Source organism: Zonotrichia leucophrys, chromosome 12 (assembly GCF_028769735.1).
Source record: "Zonotrichia leucophrys gambelii isolate GWCS_2022_RI chromosome 12, RI_Zleu_2.0, whole genome shotgun sequence".
Taxonomy (NCBI): Eukaryota; Metazoa; Chordata; class Aves; order Passeriformes; family Passerellidae; genus Zonotrichia; species Zonotrichia leucophrys.
In genome coordinates, this window is record NC_088182.1 from 9533368 (window position 1) to 9550118 (window position 16751).

The 16751-nt window shown below is 41.9% G+C and overlaps 1 protein-coding gene across 7 annotated transcripts in view; it reads right to left on the reverse strand.

Annotated features, from left to right (window-relative positions):
* Nucleotides 1-1391: 1391 nt before the first annotated feature.
* The window catches only part of SLC6A6 (solute carrier family 6 member 6), a 92922-nt gene continuing 77562 nt past the window's right edge, over nucleotides 1392-16751 (reverse strand). For all 7 annotated transcript variants that reach the window (XM_064724405.1, XM_064724406.1, XM_064724403.1 and 4 more), the window contains 6 exons: nucleotides 15924-16036; nucleotides 13171-13308; nucleotides 12040-12142; nucleotides 11042-11142; nucleotides 10174-10344; nucleotides 1392-8444 (listed from right to left, as the gene is read on the reverse strand). In XM_064724405.1, the coding sequence (XP_064580475.1) occupies nucleotides 8304-8444; nucleotides 10174-10344; nucleotides 11042-11142; nucleotides 12040-12142; nucleotides 13171-13308; nucleotides 15924-16036 (767 nt within the window). In that variant the 3' untranslated portion in view covers nucleotides 1392-8303. The remainder of the gene's footprint in view (nucleotides 8445-10173; nucleotides 10345-11041; nucleotides 11143-12039; nucleotides 12143-13170; nucleotides 13309-15923; nucleotides 16037-16751) is intronic.

Genomic DNA, 16751 nt, shown 5'->3' on the forward strand with positions numbered 1-16751 from the left:
ATGGCCAAGTGGGTAATGCAGAATTTTCAGAGACTGAGCAGGGTCTCAGGGAATCACTGCCATCCTACTTAGACTGGGGAATCATTGCCACATAAACACCCCTTATCTGCCATCTCTGGCTGCTCTCTGGGGGTGAACACCTCAGAACAGGGCCCTGCACAGAGGCCTTGCCAAACCTGGAGCCATCTGAGGCACAGGGGATGCAGGAGGCTGGGTGAGCACCCATGGAATGAGAGCTTCAGGGCTCAGTGTGTGTCCAGGGGTTCCCTGTGTGTCCCAAGGAAAGGTTAGAGCAGAGCTGCTCCCTGGGATGTGCCTCAGTGGGCAGCACATCCCCTGCTGATGTCACTTCTCATCCCACGGGCCTTGGCTGATGGGAGCAGCTGCAGCCCTGGGCAGGTGATGGCCGCCAGGGCAGGTCCTTCAGTGCCCTTGTGGCACTTAATGGCTTTTTAAATTTCCTGTTTATTTATTTTATGTTAACCTGAGACACACTGCAGTTGCTGTCTGTGCTCTTTTGAGCCTGCTTAGCCCAAGCATTGCAAGCTGTGCTAGTCAGAGGACAAACCCCTGAAAAAGTCCTCAATCACATCCAGCAAAATAACCAACCAAGACAAAAAACCCCAACTAAAGACAGCTGTGGGACTGATCCTCGGCATGGGGTGCTGGAGGCTCAGCAGTGATACTCAAATGTTTTATTTTCACAAGGAGGAGCCACCTACATGTTGGTTTTTTCTTTCCCTACATCAAATCAGGACTTCAGGAATGGACACTGGTTTCACCTCCATCTGTCTGACTGAAGCCAAAGGGATCAAGAGGTCAGCGAGCTTTTAAAAAACAGTCCCATTCACTAGAAATATAAATGTTGGGATGGGTTTTTTTCCTTTCTTTTTCTTCCTATTGGGCTTTTCTGACATATATGAACTCTCACAGTAGTGCCATGCATGGGCTGGGCACTGGCTGGTGAGAAATGGCTTTTTTTGGCATCATTTGGTTTTTTAATTTTGTTTCTTATCTCTTTGATGTATATTGCTGTGTTTTTTTTTTTTTTTTGTCACCCCTTTTTCTTTTGCTACTTATTAACTTGTGTCCCATTAATTTTTGCACTTTTACCCTTCTGACTCTCTCCCCATCCCACTAAATGAGGGGGCGAATGAGTGGCTGTGTGTGGGGCTGTGCGTGGGCCTGTGCTGCCAACTAGGGTGAAACCATGGCAGATATGAAGTTAGATAAATTTCATATATATATATATATAGTTAGACATATTTCATGTATATATAGTATTTTATAAGGGCAAAAAAACCCCACACCAACAATCCCAAAATAAGTAATAAGTTTAAAGGAAAAACTGAGCTACTCAAAGACCAAAAAAACCCCCATCCAACAGCATAGGTGGTTTATAAAGGAAAGTTTTATTTTCAGTTATAAGGTGATTACAAACTCATCTAAAAAAGCAAAGATGACTTAAAAATATCCATATACATTTTATTTATCTAAAAAGCAAAACAGAAACTGCAAAATACAAACATTTACCATATACACAAAGGCTATGGGGTTTTAGGATTAAATTACACTCCAGGGTTTTTTTTTCAAATACAAATATTCCGTTTTGGAACACACAAAAATGTTTTAAAATGTTTTAAAAATATTTTTAAGGTTTTTTTTCTTTAAAAAAAGTTCAGATGACATTTTCAAGGAGGCTATCATCGCCCTTGCCTCCTCGCTGCATGTGCTACTCATTATCACATTACTGTAGTCACAGTTGCTAGGAATTTAAATAATTAAAAAAACACCACTGTTTTTTAGCCAAACACATCAAACAAGATGGATCACCTCTTACAATGTGAAGTCCCTGGCAACATTATCAGGTAACAATCACAACATTACACTGGAGAAAAATAACATCCTATTGAACAACGAGCACTTCAGAACAGTACTGGGATACTGCGGTGCTGAGAGACCAGCGCTGGCTTCCAGGACAGGAGCAGGTCATGAACTGACTCAACTTGTCCCCTCAGGTTTTGTTTGTTTTATCAGCCTCTCAACATAATTTTGCCACTGTTTGGTTTTTTTTTTTAAATTTTTTTTCTTTATATATTGAAAAAAATTTCAACTCTTTCTAACATCTCAGCTGCAGAAGCAGGTACATTTAGGAACAGTGTGTGTCGTGCTCACTGTGCTACAGGGCTGAAGCCTTCCCCCACAAATGCACACACACAGAGCACGTGCACAGCTCCTTAGCATCATTGAGTTTTTGCTTTTTTTTTTTTTTTAATTAGCTTTATTTTTCCCATTATTTCTTCTGATTTCTCAAGTCAGGCCACCTTTTCCCTGTGCTGCAAATGTAAAAGTGAGCAGCACCATTCTGCTGTGCACTGCAGAGCCACAGGGAACAAACCTCAGCCTCCCAAACTTGCCTCTTTAAAATTATCTTCAATTTACTTTACTCCTGAACTCGTGGTAACTAAATTCTGACACTTCTACTGATTATTTCAAATGAGGACACAGCAGCAATACAAAAAGGCTGTGTCTGCCATTCAATTGCCCAACATTACCAGCAGGGTCAGGCTCTTTTCCAGGCACAAACCCTGCCACCAATGTTTTCCATCTTTGATGGGCATGGGTGGGTGATTTGTTTTCCTAAAGTTTTCAGCCTGCAAAATTTTGAGCTTGTCCCTATTTTCTGGTGAAATGGTGTCTCAAGCTATTTCTGCTCTTTTTTTAGGACATGGGTAAATTGAAATCACCAATTCCCAGTGACAACTGGAAAAAAAACCACACAAAGAATGTGACTTTTTCTGTTTATTTTTAATAGAAACAAACAAATTGAGATTTTTGTTTTTTCTGGAGAAGCACTGTCCATGTACACATTTCTTTTGGGCTGGCAGAAAAGAGCCACAATCTGGTGGAGGGTGTGGGGCTGGTTATATTCAGGCAGTTTTCCAGTGGATGCTGGTGCTGGTTATATTCAAGTCTCTCTTGAGCAATCTTTCCCATAGACTCAAATTGACTGCTAACACCATAAGAAATTTTTTGTGACTAAAATATGGAGCTCAGGGCACCTCTTTTGCACAAGTTCAAGGGTTTCTTAAATGTCAAATGTCACCAAATCAACTAAATACTTTGTTTCTTAAGCCTATTTTTGATTATAAGAAATAAAACAAGCTACCAGGGTCTGACAGTTCCTGACCTTTGCTCATGCAAATATACAAATACACAACTACACGTCAATCCTAACCACAAGGCTTTGGATGCTGATTTTGGAGAAAACAAGTCCAGGGCAGCTGCCTGAACCCACACCACACCCAACCTCCCATGCCAGGAGCCATGTGGTGCCTACAAGGAGCCAGGAGAGCTTACAAATCAAACCTTAAGGCTTCTTTGGAGGGCCATGGTCCAGGATTTTGTTATGACTTTCCCTCTTCCACCACCCCCATTTAGGAAAGACCATTTGGACACCCTGGCAGGTTGGCTCTTTGCAGGCAAGTGGTGTCTAAACCTCCTCAATCCTCATCCTGAACAGCTTGGCAAGATTTACACACATGATTTGCAGCCTAGGAATAGAAGCAATGTCCCCACTGTGTGCGTGCATATGAGGGTGGAAGATTTCATCTACTAGTCTACTTAAACACAGATTTATTTTTATTCTTTTTACTGAAAGTGAGCAACTTCCATTGAATCTCCTTGGAAATGATGTCAGGGTCATCTTTCTTCCAAGTGTACTTGAGCTGCTTAACTAACTTGTCCACTGCATTCAATGCACAGCTTATTTAACATCTTATATACATCATGCCTCCACGAGTGATCCTGCAGGGACCACAAGACATGGAAGCTAATTATCAGTTATTCAAAAGTGTTCAAATCCTTCTCCCACAGCTGGAAGTTTGCCAGTGATGCAACAAGTGGGAGCTTTGAACCCAAAAGTGAAAGCACAACCTCAACAAAACAGAAAGTCTCCTTAAGCAAATAAAAACAGACCAGGAGGAGACTTGGAAAAGATCTATTGAATGGAGATGTCCATGTGTCTTCAGATCTACGTGAGTTATCTAACGCTGAGACAAAGAAGAGGAACCAGGAGGATCTGCAGCTGGGAAAGGAGGATGAGCACAGGAAAGAGCTGCAGGAGGTGCTGTCCTGGCGGCGGCAACAAAAGCTCTGCTGATGTTCTTGGGCTTCTCTTGGCGTTACAGCATGTTTTTAAATATAGCAGCAGCTATATTTTTCCCCCCTTCTTTTTCTCATTTTCTCCTCTCCTCAAGAACAGCAGTGAAAATCAATTTTGCTGAGCTGTTTCAGCAGATCACACCTAACTCCCTGCACCCCACTGCTGCTGCTGCGGGGTGGCCACCAGCACTGCTCTAGATGGCAAATACAGCTGCCAGGCTTCTGTATTTTCATTTACAACACAAGAACAAATCCATTGTGGACCTACTATCTCAAACTTGAAAGAGGACTTTTCTAAGTGTGTGGATCTGTTTGGACCAGATGAAAAGGAAAGCTATAGATGAGAAGGAAAAATAGAATAATAACAACAACAACAATAAAAAACCAGTTCTATTTATGAAATCATACTGTTTAAACACTGAGATACAGACTACTGGTAAAGTCCCTTAGAATAGATACTCAGAGAGATCATCACTAGTGACAGGTGAACTGAAAAGGTTTGGAAAATTGAGAAAAATAAGAAATAGATCAGAAAAATCTCATGGGGAAATGTTCCCCTTTGCATTTCTACTATCTCTTGATTTCAGTTCAGCTGGAAATAAATACTGCTGAAACTCTGCTGTTTTCAAGCCCAGAAGACCCCATGAATACAAAGATACATGAAACATGAAAAGGTGTGCGTGTTGTCTTGGTTTATGCTGGCTTAAATCTCAGGGATCTGGTTCTAAAGATCTCATGCCAAAACTGCACTGTTTTCCCAGATCCAAACCAGTTCATCTATAACTAGTCATGATGCTTTAACACAGAGTTCCTCATTTACACAAAACAGGTAAAATACGTCATAAGAGTAACAAGTAAATATTGGAAAAAAATCAGTTGTCTTTGCAGTCAAAATAGGTAGAAAACACAAACATTTTTTTAAAAATTATGTTTTAATAAATTTGGCAGAGGATCATGTTGAAATGCAAATTAATCACCAAGAAAAGTTTAGAAATCTGATAAAATTGTTAGGTAAAAACCCCAAACTGTAAAAATGCAAATGTGCTCACTGGAACTCAAACCCCAGATAAAACAAGAATTAAGTAAATTTTTTTTTTTTTTTGTTGGGGAAGGGAGGAGGGGAGAGGGGAACTGTTTTCCAGAAGCAATGATTTCTTGTCTCTTGGTGAGTCCCAGCCCTCCCTTGCAGGGAGCACAGCAGGGCCAGGGAAGCTGACACAGAGAATCTTCAGTGAGGTTGTTGCATATGTGCGAGACCTTTCCCTTGGAACATGGAAGCGACTGATTTGAATGGCACAGTTTGTACTGAAATGGGGCTGGGTTCTGTTCTCTGCTGGTTGTATTTTGAAAGGTGTAGTATTATTCCTCTGGTTCTTCCCACTGAGGCACTCTCCACAACATGGGAGATGCCTGAACACCCAGCTGACTCGCTGGAGACATCGCTGATGTAGCCAAACCATTTTTTTCCCTAACTAAAGCTTGTCTCAGCTCTGTAGCACAACAGTAATGTGCAAACTATATAACCTCAAACACAGTTGTATGACAATGTAGATATATAAAAAAGAAATAAATCAAGCATCAGTGTTTCATCTGTACTCACAAAAAACATTAATTTAGACCCTCCCTAACCTTCTACTTCCTCTTCACCCATGTCTGTTTACTGCAGACACTGACTGTAACTCAAAAATGAGAGTCCAAGCTAAAGCCCACTAAGAGAGTGGTTTTGGTTACATTTCCTTGCCTTTGATTGTTAAAAAATAAAATTGCTGCATGCATATTTCTGTATTTTGATGACACTCAGTGGCACTCAGAATGCCTTCTGTAACCTTGGGTGGTTTCTGCTACCAGCCCAGCAGGTGTCATTTAGATGTTTGCCATCTCCAGCTGTGCAAAAGTTTCCTTCAGAACTCTCATAATACAGCAATGAGAAAAAAGAAAACACAATTCTACCATGGCTGGTTTTGTTGCTGCAACTCAGCTCTCTGTTGTAAAAGTATCTACAAATTCAAACTAGAAAGATTTGGAAGTTTGAATGCAGCAATGTTTTTCTTTAAAAATTAATAATTAATAATTATTTTGGTCCATCTCTTAGTTTTAAATCTCCCTGTTTCTGTTACAGGGAAACCAACAAGTTAAGAAATGTTTGTGCTGCTGTGGCCAGTTAGCACATGGGACAAGAAAAAATGAAATAAAGCTACTGTGTAGGAATGTTAAGAACTGTTTATGTTCCTGTTTAAATAAGTGACAACCTCTGCCTTGACAGACTAAGCTTACAACAGAATAAGCAGATACAAACTCTGCTTTTATCAAGTATTTCTTCTAAATACCTCTGGAAAGACTACCTGTGGTATCAAAGAAAAAACCTCTCTCCCTCTAATACAATGCCCACGTGACAAGGCTGAGCTTTGCCAGAGAATCCGTTCCCAGCACAACCTGCTCAAGTTAAAAAAAAAAAAAAAGAAAAAAACCTCAAAAATAATAAAAAGGCTTTTGTCCTTGTTTTGGACAGTTTTCAGGACAGAAACATTCACCTGCATTACATGAACTGGAACCCCCATTCCTATACTCCTTGTAGGGGTTTCTCTTCACTTCCCAGTCTCACCTGGAATGGTGCCCAATTCCTTCTGACCAACACAAAATATTTCAGTGTTATGTGTTCCCTTTGCTTTAATTTAAATTCCAAAGAGCCCTGTCTCTTCAGCAGATAAAAATCATAAATATGTTTGCCACCCTCCAGCCCCCTTAAAAATAAAATAAAATAGAATAAAATAAAGTAAAATAAAATAAAATCATGGGTTAATCCAATGATGAGCAAGGAGAATGGGGCCTCCAGGTCCACTACTGCTATTTAGTAACATGGGACAAGGGACTCACTTAGTCCTTTTGTCTGTTCCTCCAACAGCAATGACCTCTCTCCCCCAAATAAATAAATAAAGCAAATCCTGGTTACTGAACTTGGAAAAGCATTTTTGAGATACATGGATGAAAAGCACCTGTTTGCTGTGTGATATTATTATCATCATTACAATTATTATTAACATGTCTGTTATCAATACCAGTTACACCAGGTGAGGGGTTTAGTTCCTCCTGTCAGGGATGACCTGGTTTGTGTTCACCTCTGGACGGTCAGAGTCCAGAAGTGATTCCTTTATTTTCCTGCCCAAACCAAAGTCCAAATGAGCAAGCAAACACCTTAAGAGCAGGTGCTGCTTTCCCCCCTTGGCTGCTCATCCCTGCTGCCCTGGGGACAGGCTGCCCTCCTAGTTTGCAGAATTCAAGTTTACACCAGTGCCACCACACCAAAATACGGTTTGCTGGAAAACTCAGGAGCAGGTACCCAACCTCCCTGCTCACACACAAACAGCAGGCATTTCACTTATGTTAAAAAAAAAAATCTCAAAAATTTTAAAAACAACAACAACAAAAAACTGAACCATGCCAAATCCTGCAAACGCCTTCCCCAAGTTCTCTTCAGTTGGTGTGACAGGGTGCCAGTGCTGTCCCTGGGAGGTACAGCCACAATACTGTTCACATCCAGCTTCTCTGCATCCCTTGCAAACTCTCCACTCCAGCTATTTGGTTATATCCTCACCCAGGGACTGCACTAAACAAAACTGTCCCCACTCCCTGAAGTGACCCTGACACCTGCCGTTTACCACAGTTGAACCAGAGGGTGGAAATACTACACCTTTGAAAATTCTCTTAAAACAGCATTGTTTAAAAAAATGTAACTCTCAACAGAGCTCCTTTTGTGTGTTCTGTAGATTACCCTGCTCCCAACCATACCAGCACCTAAAATTGCTTTCTGAGACTTGAATGTATTGCTGGCAAGACAATCAATTCAAGTGGTAAGGTGTATAATATTTAGAGATAAAGATATATATATTTAAAAAAACCCAATAATAGTAAATTCTTGTAATATGTCTAGTCTGATATGAAAGCTCTCCCTCTACAGAGAGACGTCTGCTGTGATTACCTTACAAAATATTTAAAAAAAAAACACACACAAAAAATAACTTTCTCTGTGAGAAATAAAAATAAATCCTAGTGCAAATATAAAGCTCTGTAAACCTGGTCCTATGAGAATCTATGGTTAGTAAACGGCAGTTAAAGCAGGTTTATCCTCTCACAGAGAGAGCTCACATCATGGTTTCCACAATGATATGAGTTGGCTTGATCAATCCGCCATTCGAAGTTCCATTGGGGCAGAAGGGGGTGCCACTCTCCGTCTCCTTGGACCATCGATTCACCTCCTTGGGGGCAGCCACCGCCTTTATCCTCTGCAGGAGAGAAGGAGAGCATGAGTGAGAGGAGCACAAAACCTCTGTAGAGAGCAGGAGGGAGATGAGTAGAAGGCCTCTGAGGAAAGCACAGGTGAGATGAGCAGAAAACCTCCAAGAAAGCACAGGTGAGATGAGCACAAAACCTCTGTGGAGAACAGAGGTGAGATGACCACAAAATCTCTAAGGAAAGCTGAAGGGAGATGAGCAGGAGGCCTCTGAGGAAAGCAGAGGAGAGATGAGCAGAATGCCTCTGAGGAAAGCAGAGGAGAGATGAGCAGGAGGCCTCTGAGGAAAGCAGGCCCCTTCTCAGAGCAGAAACCCTCTGAGGAGAGCAGACGGGAGATGAGCAGAAGGCCTCTGTGTCTCCACGTGCAGGACATTCCAAGGACAGGGATGGTGCTGTGGGAGATGTGTGGCTCTGTAGGGATGTGGGGATCTGTGGAGGCTTCAGCTCCTGCTCAGCTGCAGAGCCTGACTCGAGGCAGCAAAGTCAGACAGGAGCTTTACCCAGCTCCTGCACACTGGGCTTTCAGCGCTGTAAATGGTGTCCTCCTCCCTCATTTAGAAACAGCTCTGTCTCTCAGCCCAGCCCTCACTGCCAAGTGGCAACTTCTGTCCACATCTCAGTTCACAAAGGAAGAACTGAATGGCATCTGACCAGTGTTTACTCTCTTTCCTTTCCTAACATGGGCTTTGAGCAGTGTTTTGGCTACTTTTAGACTTGTCTCTCATGGTGACAATGGTGACAATGAAGGCAGAAAAATGAACACTTATGCCCTTGGCCACAGCTGAAAAAGGCCATTAACACTTGGACGAAAACAAATGCAAATGTTTGTGCTCTGGGATGTTTGGGTTTAGTATTTTTTTAATTCTATTCTCTTTTTTCCTAACCCAAAGTGTCCCACTTTCTTCTCCAAGAATACCCTGAGCTGCATTTCAGAACAAACTTGTTAGACAAAAAGAAAACTAATCTGAAAACTTAGAAGAGAACTGCAAAGTTTCATGCTTGCACAGCCTCTAAAAACTTTACACTGCAAGAAAAAAAAAAAAAATTACAGGAGCTCAGACTGAACTGCAAAAGGCAGTATTTCCTGCAAATCCAAACCTGAGGGAATCTGCACTGAGTCTAAATCAGACATAAAGCTTTCCAAATACCAGGGCAATCTGGATCCAGTTTCTCAGTTTGAAATAAAATACACAAATTAAAAAAGCTAAAACATGAAGCCCTCTGTCAAGTGGTTTTGACTTTTATTTAGTCCCCCCCCGTGAAGACCATTCCTGAGAGCCACACAATCCACAGGTGTATCTGAATTTCCTTGAAATTCAATGAGTTTTCACACAACCAGGTTTGACCCAGGTCTCTCTCTTTATCTTGCTTTCCTAGCAATTTTCAGGATGGTGCTTCTGTGTCCCTGGGGACTGGAGAAGAGAAACCTGAGACTCAGATACACCCCAGTCCTTGAATGTTTGTCTGCACGTGGAGGTAATGATTTGCCAAGCTGGAAGCTGCACAAGTGGGACATGAGTAAAATCACTTGGTGTTTATCTGGGGACAGAAGGCTTTGTGTTTGTTCTCTTTCTACTGTTTGCCCAGAGGACAGGTGATCTTTAACAGCCTTATTTGCCTTACCTGGGCAAGGTGGCAGATTTCCAAGCATTACTTTGTATAAAACACAACAAGTTAAAGCTCCCTTTCTCCTCTAGACAGACAATTGGTTGTTCTTACCTCAATGAGTGACCCATCTGACCGAATGATGCGGATGACCATCACCATAGGGATGCAGATCATGGAGGAAAGGGCAAGAACCCAGCCCAGGCCAATTGCCCAGTCTGGGTATGTGTAGACCTTGTTGTAGGTCAGTGGTTTATACTTGGCCAAAGAAAAGATAAAGCACCCCTGTGGATGAGAAAGGAAAACAAAGTGAGGCTCAATAAATGCTTAAAGCAGCAGGGCTGTGGTGCAACCACTGGCCCTGAGGCAGACAGGCAGTGAACGGCAGAGCTGATGGATACCATATGTACTTTAAACCAATGGGGGAATTTTTCTTCCATTTCAATCATTGGAAGAGCATCTGCAACTGCTTATTGCATCTGCTGTGTGATGACAGAGTGCTATGAGATGGTGCTGAACAGCTGCAGTACACTGCCAATTCTTCAGGGCTCAACTATTTGCTGTACACTGCAAGATATTACCAGGATGTTCTTCCCACCCAATGAAGTACTTCAAGCCGAGGTCTGCCTCAGACTGCTAAAGTCTTTTTATTGCAATGGCCTAGCAGTCCTATGTCTTAAAGCAGAGACTTCTCTTTGGAGAATGAGTTTTCTCTCCATGAATGTAGAATTTTGCCAATTCTAAGAAAAATCCACTTAAACTTAGCCAACTGCAATTCATGCAGGCACAGTAGAGACTAGAGAGCTGTCATGTCAGAAGCTGACATCTGAGAATATGATGTCTTTGAGAGGTATGTTCAAGCCTTCAGCTTCTCTTTGCAAACTGGCCTCTGAATGCAACAGCCCTCCCTTGAAGAGAAGCAGCAAGAGGGGGCTTAGCACTGCCAAGTGCAAGACTTGAAAGAGCACAGGTCAGTACTCACCACGCAGAGAACTGGTGTGATCACAATCCAGCTCCACTTCATCCAGGGACCAGGTCTGTATCCAATCATATCCTCAATGGCATCATAAATATTATCAGCGCCTGGAAGAACCGAGCAAATGAAAGCTCTGTAAACACTCCAGGATTAAAGCTGCTCTCCCAGGCTCCCCAAGGGGTATTTAAAGGGAAGGTAAGGATGTCAGATCTATTCTTCAAATGCTTCCCACAGCTGTGAAGTCCAAGATGATTTTCTTGAAAAGCTCAAAGGTTGGGGGGGTCTCCCATCCCACTTTCCCCTCATTATTTGGCTGCAGGAGTGCGATGCTGATCTCTCCTGCCCCTGTCACTCCCCCTCTCCTCTCTCCAGACTCTCTGCACTTCCCAGAGGAATCACCATGGGAAACACTTGACAGCAAACAGTGCACCTGCTTCTACAGAAATCTGATTTTGTTTATTTTGCTTTTCTGAGGTGGTGGAATTCATGGAGAATCAGAGAAATAACCAGTCCTAGTCAGCACACATCTGATTATTGCCCAGCCACAGCTCAGCCAGAGAGGCCACTGTCAGACCGCGGTGCTTGGCACTGCCAAAAGTAATGGGGCAGAATATACTTTCAGCTTTCTTTTTCTACTTTCTGTTTGGTTGGCCTGTCCCTGCAGACATTGCAGCTTTGAAAGGAAATTCTCTGAGAGACAAACAGAAATTTTCACGGCTGGCCACACTTTCAACTCTCACCTCTAAACGTAACACACAAAAACGCTTAATTGTGCCCTTATTAATTAGCAATGGAAGAATACTCATTTTTTTTGTGGAAAAAACACTGGAGTTTGGATTCATCCCAGATGCAAATTTGTCTCCAAGAGGTCAGGGCAAATTTATATTAATGGCATGTGTCTGTTGCTGGGAAGAAGACTCTGGGGTAGCTGATGATTAAATATTTAGCTAGAAAAATTGTCAGTGACTCATCAAAAGTTATGAGATTAAAGGATTCTCACTTACCATAAACCCAGGCTACAGCAATACATTCAAAGAATGCAACCCACAAAAGGCATACACCACTAGCTGCATAGTAGTCAAAGAGTTGAAAAACATACATGCCACCCTGTAAAAGAGAGACACAAATGGTTAAGATCCAACAGGAAAAAACCCCAAGAATTCAGGCCCAGCTCCCAGTAACATCTACCAATATATCCCAATGACTCCTGTCCAACAAGAAGCAGCATCTAGCAAACAGGTAAGGTAAATATTTGGCGTTACCTTCCCCAGGGAATATGCATGTTTACTACAGGAATAACTCCAAACAAGACGATGATTAAACAAAATTAAGTCGCTTAATATAATCTACTGAGACACTTAAATCTTTCCTCCTTACAAGTATTTCAGGATGGGCATTTAAAGAAACAAATGCTTGCCTCCTAACATTAACACCTTAAAAAGACTAAAAATGAAGTCAGTTCATCAGGAGGGTCTTTATTTATTTATTGAGTGAAAGGGCTACTTTCATGAAAATAGTTCATTTTTTGTTTTATAACTCTGTTTATACTCTGCTGTTAGACTCTGCTCTTACTACACTGCACTTTCCCTTGAAAAACTGTGGGGCTTGGGCATCTTTGTTACAGGTGCTATTTTACCTCCCACAGTCATGCTCCTCCACTTGTTTTTAAAATCTGACTTGGATTTTATTTTGAAGATAAATATCACAACACTGGGGCATATCCCTGTCTTGTTTACACTAGAATAAACCAAGTGGAATTTAATTAATTCTAATCTGTGTAAGATAAAAATCTCTTTCCCTGCATGCCACTGGATGGGTTCTTAAAGTGCTCTGCTGAAGGTTTCCTCTATGTTTCATCATTTAGAACTAGATGTTAATACTCATAGTCATGCTGACTGGTACCTGAGATCAGATTGAATTTAATGAGGTTTCATGTTTCTGTTCCTGTGACTGAAAAGGGAAGGGACATGTAACTCCCATTCAAAATGCTTTCAGATCTAGGAAGGAAAGATGCTCTGTCCATCTAAAAAGCACTTCTCCTCTGAGTCACTAATACTTTGCAGTCTCAGTCATAGCTAAAACTGGCCTGAAAATGGCTGAAGAAGAAGGCAATTTGCAGCACTGGTGCTACTTACCTCAGTCACCATAGTTAGTCCCAGAAGATAGCTAAGGAAACACACTATAGCGATGAAGATTTCCCGTCGGTAACCCTTCCTTAGGAAGGATGGGTGCAGATCAACTAATGACGTGATCTGTCCTTCAACTTCAACAAACTGCAGGGGGAAAACAACAGTGAAGAAATTACTTGAAGGTTACCATGCAGTTCATCCAGGCTCCTGCTTGAACAAACCCTCCCCAGCACCACCCCAGCCCTGTGCTCTGCACAGCTTTTGAAAAAGGAATAGAAACCATTCCTTTGTAACCCTGAGGTTGGAGCCTGGGGGTAGCTTTCAGGTTGGAACAAGTTTTCAGAATTTCTTTTCATTACCTAGAAGCCTTATGAGCTAAAAAGGGGCTCTGCAAATGCAAGCCACAAGGATGAAGGAGGCACTTATGTGCCTGATGACAGGAAGGCACTTATGTGGCTTTTATGCTGTCACTGTTCCAGAGGAACACAGGATGTATGCTAGAGAAGAGGCAGAAGGAAAACACTCAAAAAAGTCCAAGCTAGGAGACTACCTCCCAGGCTTTTGCTGATGTACCAGGAAAACATCACAGATACCAGTTAGGTTAATTCCACAATTTGATATAACTCTGCTCTTGGGTTTGTTAGTGAAAATCCAGCCAAGGAAAAGCACACTGTGATGTGAAACAACACCTCTTCTTGACTGAACGTGTCCTTTGTGGAGCTGTGAGAGGAGTATCTCTGACTGAGGCTCTGGGTTCTTCTGCAGCAATAATGGAGCTGTTCATACAGTCCACATTCAGTGACCTGGCAAACTATTTGCACTTGTAAACCAAAAATGAAGGTCTGAATAAATGAGCTAAAAGTCTTTATCTCACTTCATGGTAACTGTATTTGAATAAAAGTTGAAAGTTAATTAAAAACCAGATCTTTTTGCACCTGGAGGAAAGCAACTACTGAACTTCCCCAAGTAAAATCATGGAAGGGATCTTTTGACTGATCTGTACTTTCAACCTGACAAGGTACAAAAGCACCAAGCTCACTGAAGACATGAGGATATGGATTGGAGGTATCCACCAAGGCTGCCTCTGTAGAAAAGATCTTCACTTTAAGTAGATACATCATATTAACTAATAACATGTCATGAGGAACCTAAGACAGAAGTTATTTCAGAAAAAGCTGCATTTTCCTACATGGGACCTCACTGCTCTTACAGCACCCAGAAATGCCCTATAACAACCCTACCCTATTTCCTGAAGTTCTATTTAGGAAACACAGACTGTTCTGCAAACAGATTTTGTCCTCCACCGAATTTTATTGCCTCCTGTCTTGTTACTTTGACTTCTGTAAAACTGGTTTTCTTTTTAAATGCAGCCCTTTCCTTTGAGCTGATTTGATCTGAAACTCTCTGGCATTCCAGAAACCTGCTTGACTGCACTCCAAAAAACCAGAGGGGTGGAGGAGAGAAATTAAGCGCTCCAATTAGTTTTAATCATTCTGCGCAGTGAGGAGCTTTTTAAAATTACTAGACAGCTTCCAATTTGCATAAGCATAGGGTTGCTGAACCACAGCATTGGCTACTTTCACATGTACTTAGGAGCAATTGAGAGTTGCTCAGTAGAGTTCAAAGATTAAGCCATAAAGAGCAATTTAGAGCAAATGAAATGAAAAAAAAAGTCAGAGATTAAGTACACAACAACTGGGTAAAAATTCCATTTACAGAGCTCTCCTCATATGAGAGAGCATTTAGGCTACAGAAATATTTAATCCATATATATATATATATATATATATATATATTTAATCTTAGTGACTTTACATTTGAATGCAGAAAATTTTGGCAATTTTGAATGTGTAATTAGTTACTTCATAATTCCTGGTCACCCATGTTTCCTTGTAAGTAGACTATCTAGAAATGATTTACAGGTTCCTTGGCAGTATTTAGTCCAACATTCCTACAAGTAACCACTGGGAAAAATAACCTAACTTCCTGACTGAACTTTCTGATTTTTTTCATGCTCACTAATTAATAGCAGCGTGTGCTATAAAATTAGTACAGCTGGAATCTGAGATGCTTTCTGGCCTGTCTGGAGGTACTGAATGCATGCTGCTGACGTGAAAGTCAGCAGGATCCCACATTGCTCAGCACCTCCAAGCCCAAGGCCACCAAAAAAGGCTGCAGCTTTGTCCTCTCACTGTTCTTGAAGCCACCCTGGATATACTGTACAAAACATTATGTGATTTTTTGCACCTCATGCTGACTTTGCTTTTCTTTTTTGACACTTGGCAACCATCAAAACCCTTACTCCTAGTGGTTATTAATTGCTAGTTTTTTAATGATGGTGTATACACCCTGCAGGTGTTTGCAATGGCACAAAGGACTCTGTGGAGCAGACTACTGCAGTCCTTTATGTTTTAAAATGATTCAGGTTTTTTTCCAAAGTAAGAAAATACTGTGACCAAAATGGTGGTATTTTGTGGCTGGACAGGAGTGAAATGGTGAAATTTAGATTAGGGAGTACTGCCTTAGTGGGATAGACCCTACTAACCCTAGATGACAAAGATTTACTGAGCAACACAATATAATGAATCAACAGTTCTAGATTCATCAAGGGCAGCTGCTACACTAAAAAGCAACCCAGATGAATTCCTCTCAAGCAGCATTGGAGATTTTCTCTTGTTAATTCACGCCTGTAAAACCAGCTTTTCTCAGTGAGCAGTGCTGACACAGTAAGGCCCACATCCCTTATCCATTGTACTAACCTGGCTATCCAGTCCAAGCAACAGAAGCATAATAAAAAAAAGGATTGCCCAAAAGGTGGGCAGTGGCATCATGGACACAGCTTTTGGGTAGGCAATGAAGGCCAGGCCTGGACCTAGAGAAAGAGAAAATAGGGAGGGGGGAAGGGAAGGGAAGAAAAGTAGTAAGTACCAGCTCTTTGGTAAAGGCAGCCACCCTCAAATTCAGGGATGCCTGGTTCCGTTCAGATAAATCCAAACGCAGCTGGGAGTACCAGAAATGAAAGAGTTTGGCTCTTTTATCTGAAATCGAAGCACGCATGACTACAGCAGAAACCAAGGGCAAACCCCCAAGGCCAGTGCTAACAGATCTCCAGTTTTAACATCTGTCTCAAACATGCCAATAATGGAGCTGTCCTACACCTGCCCTGCATGGACACAGGACAGACTTGGGGCCAGGGGACAAGGGGTGACCCAAGGGAATGGCAGAATCCCACTGCTAGCCCACATGGTCATGATGAAGATGATGATGATGAAACTCTTTTGCATGCAGGGAAGGGGACTCTGCTATAGACATTCCCTGAGATTTCCACTAATGCAACCACTGCCTCCCTCTGTATGCAACCTCCAAACCCTGCATGGCTTTTCTCAGCTGGGGTTTGCACTCCAAGGAGTTTGCTCCTTCTCTTCTGCAAACCCTCCCTGCTGCACTGAGTGATCAGGCTACTCCTAATTTTATCAACTGAAATTTGAGAAAACTGCTGTTAGGAACTGCTGGGGTGTAAAATCACTCTGTGTAAAATTGCTTCCCCATGCTGTTACACCATCTGCCCCTATCCAGGTCAGCCTACA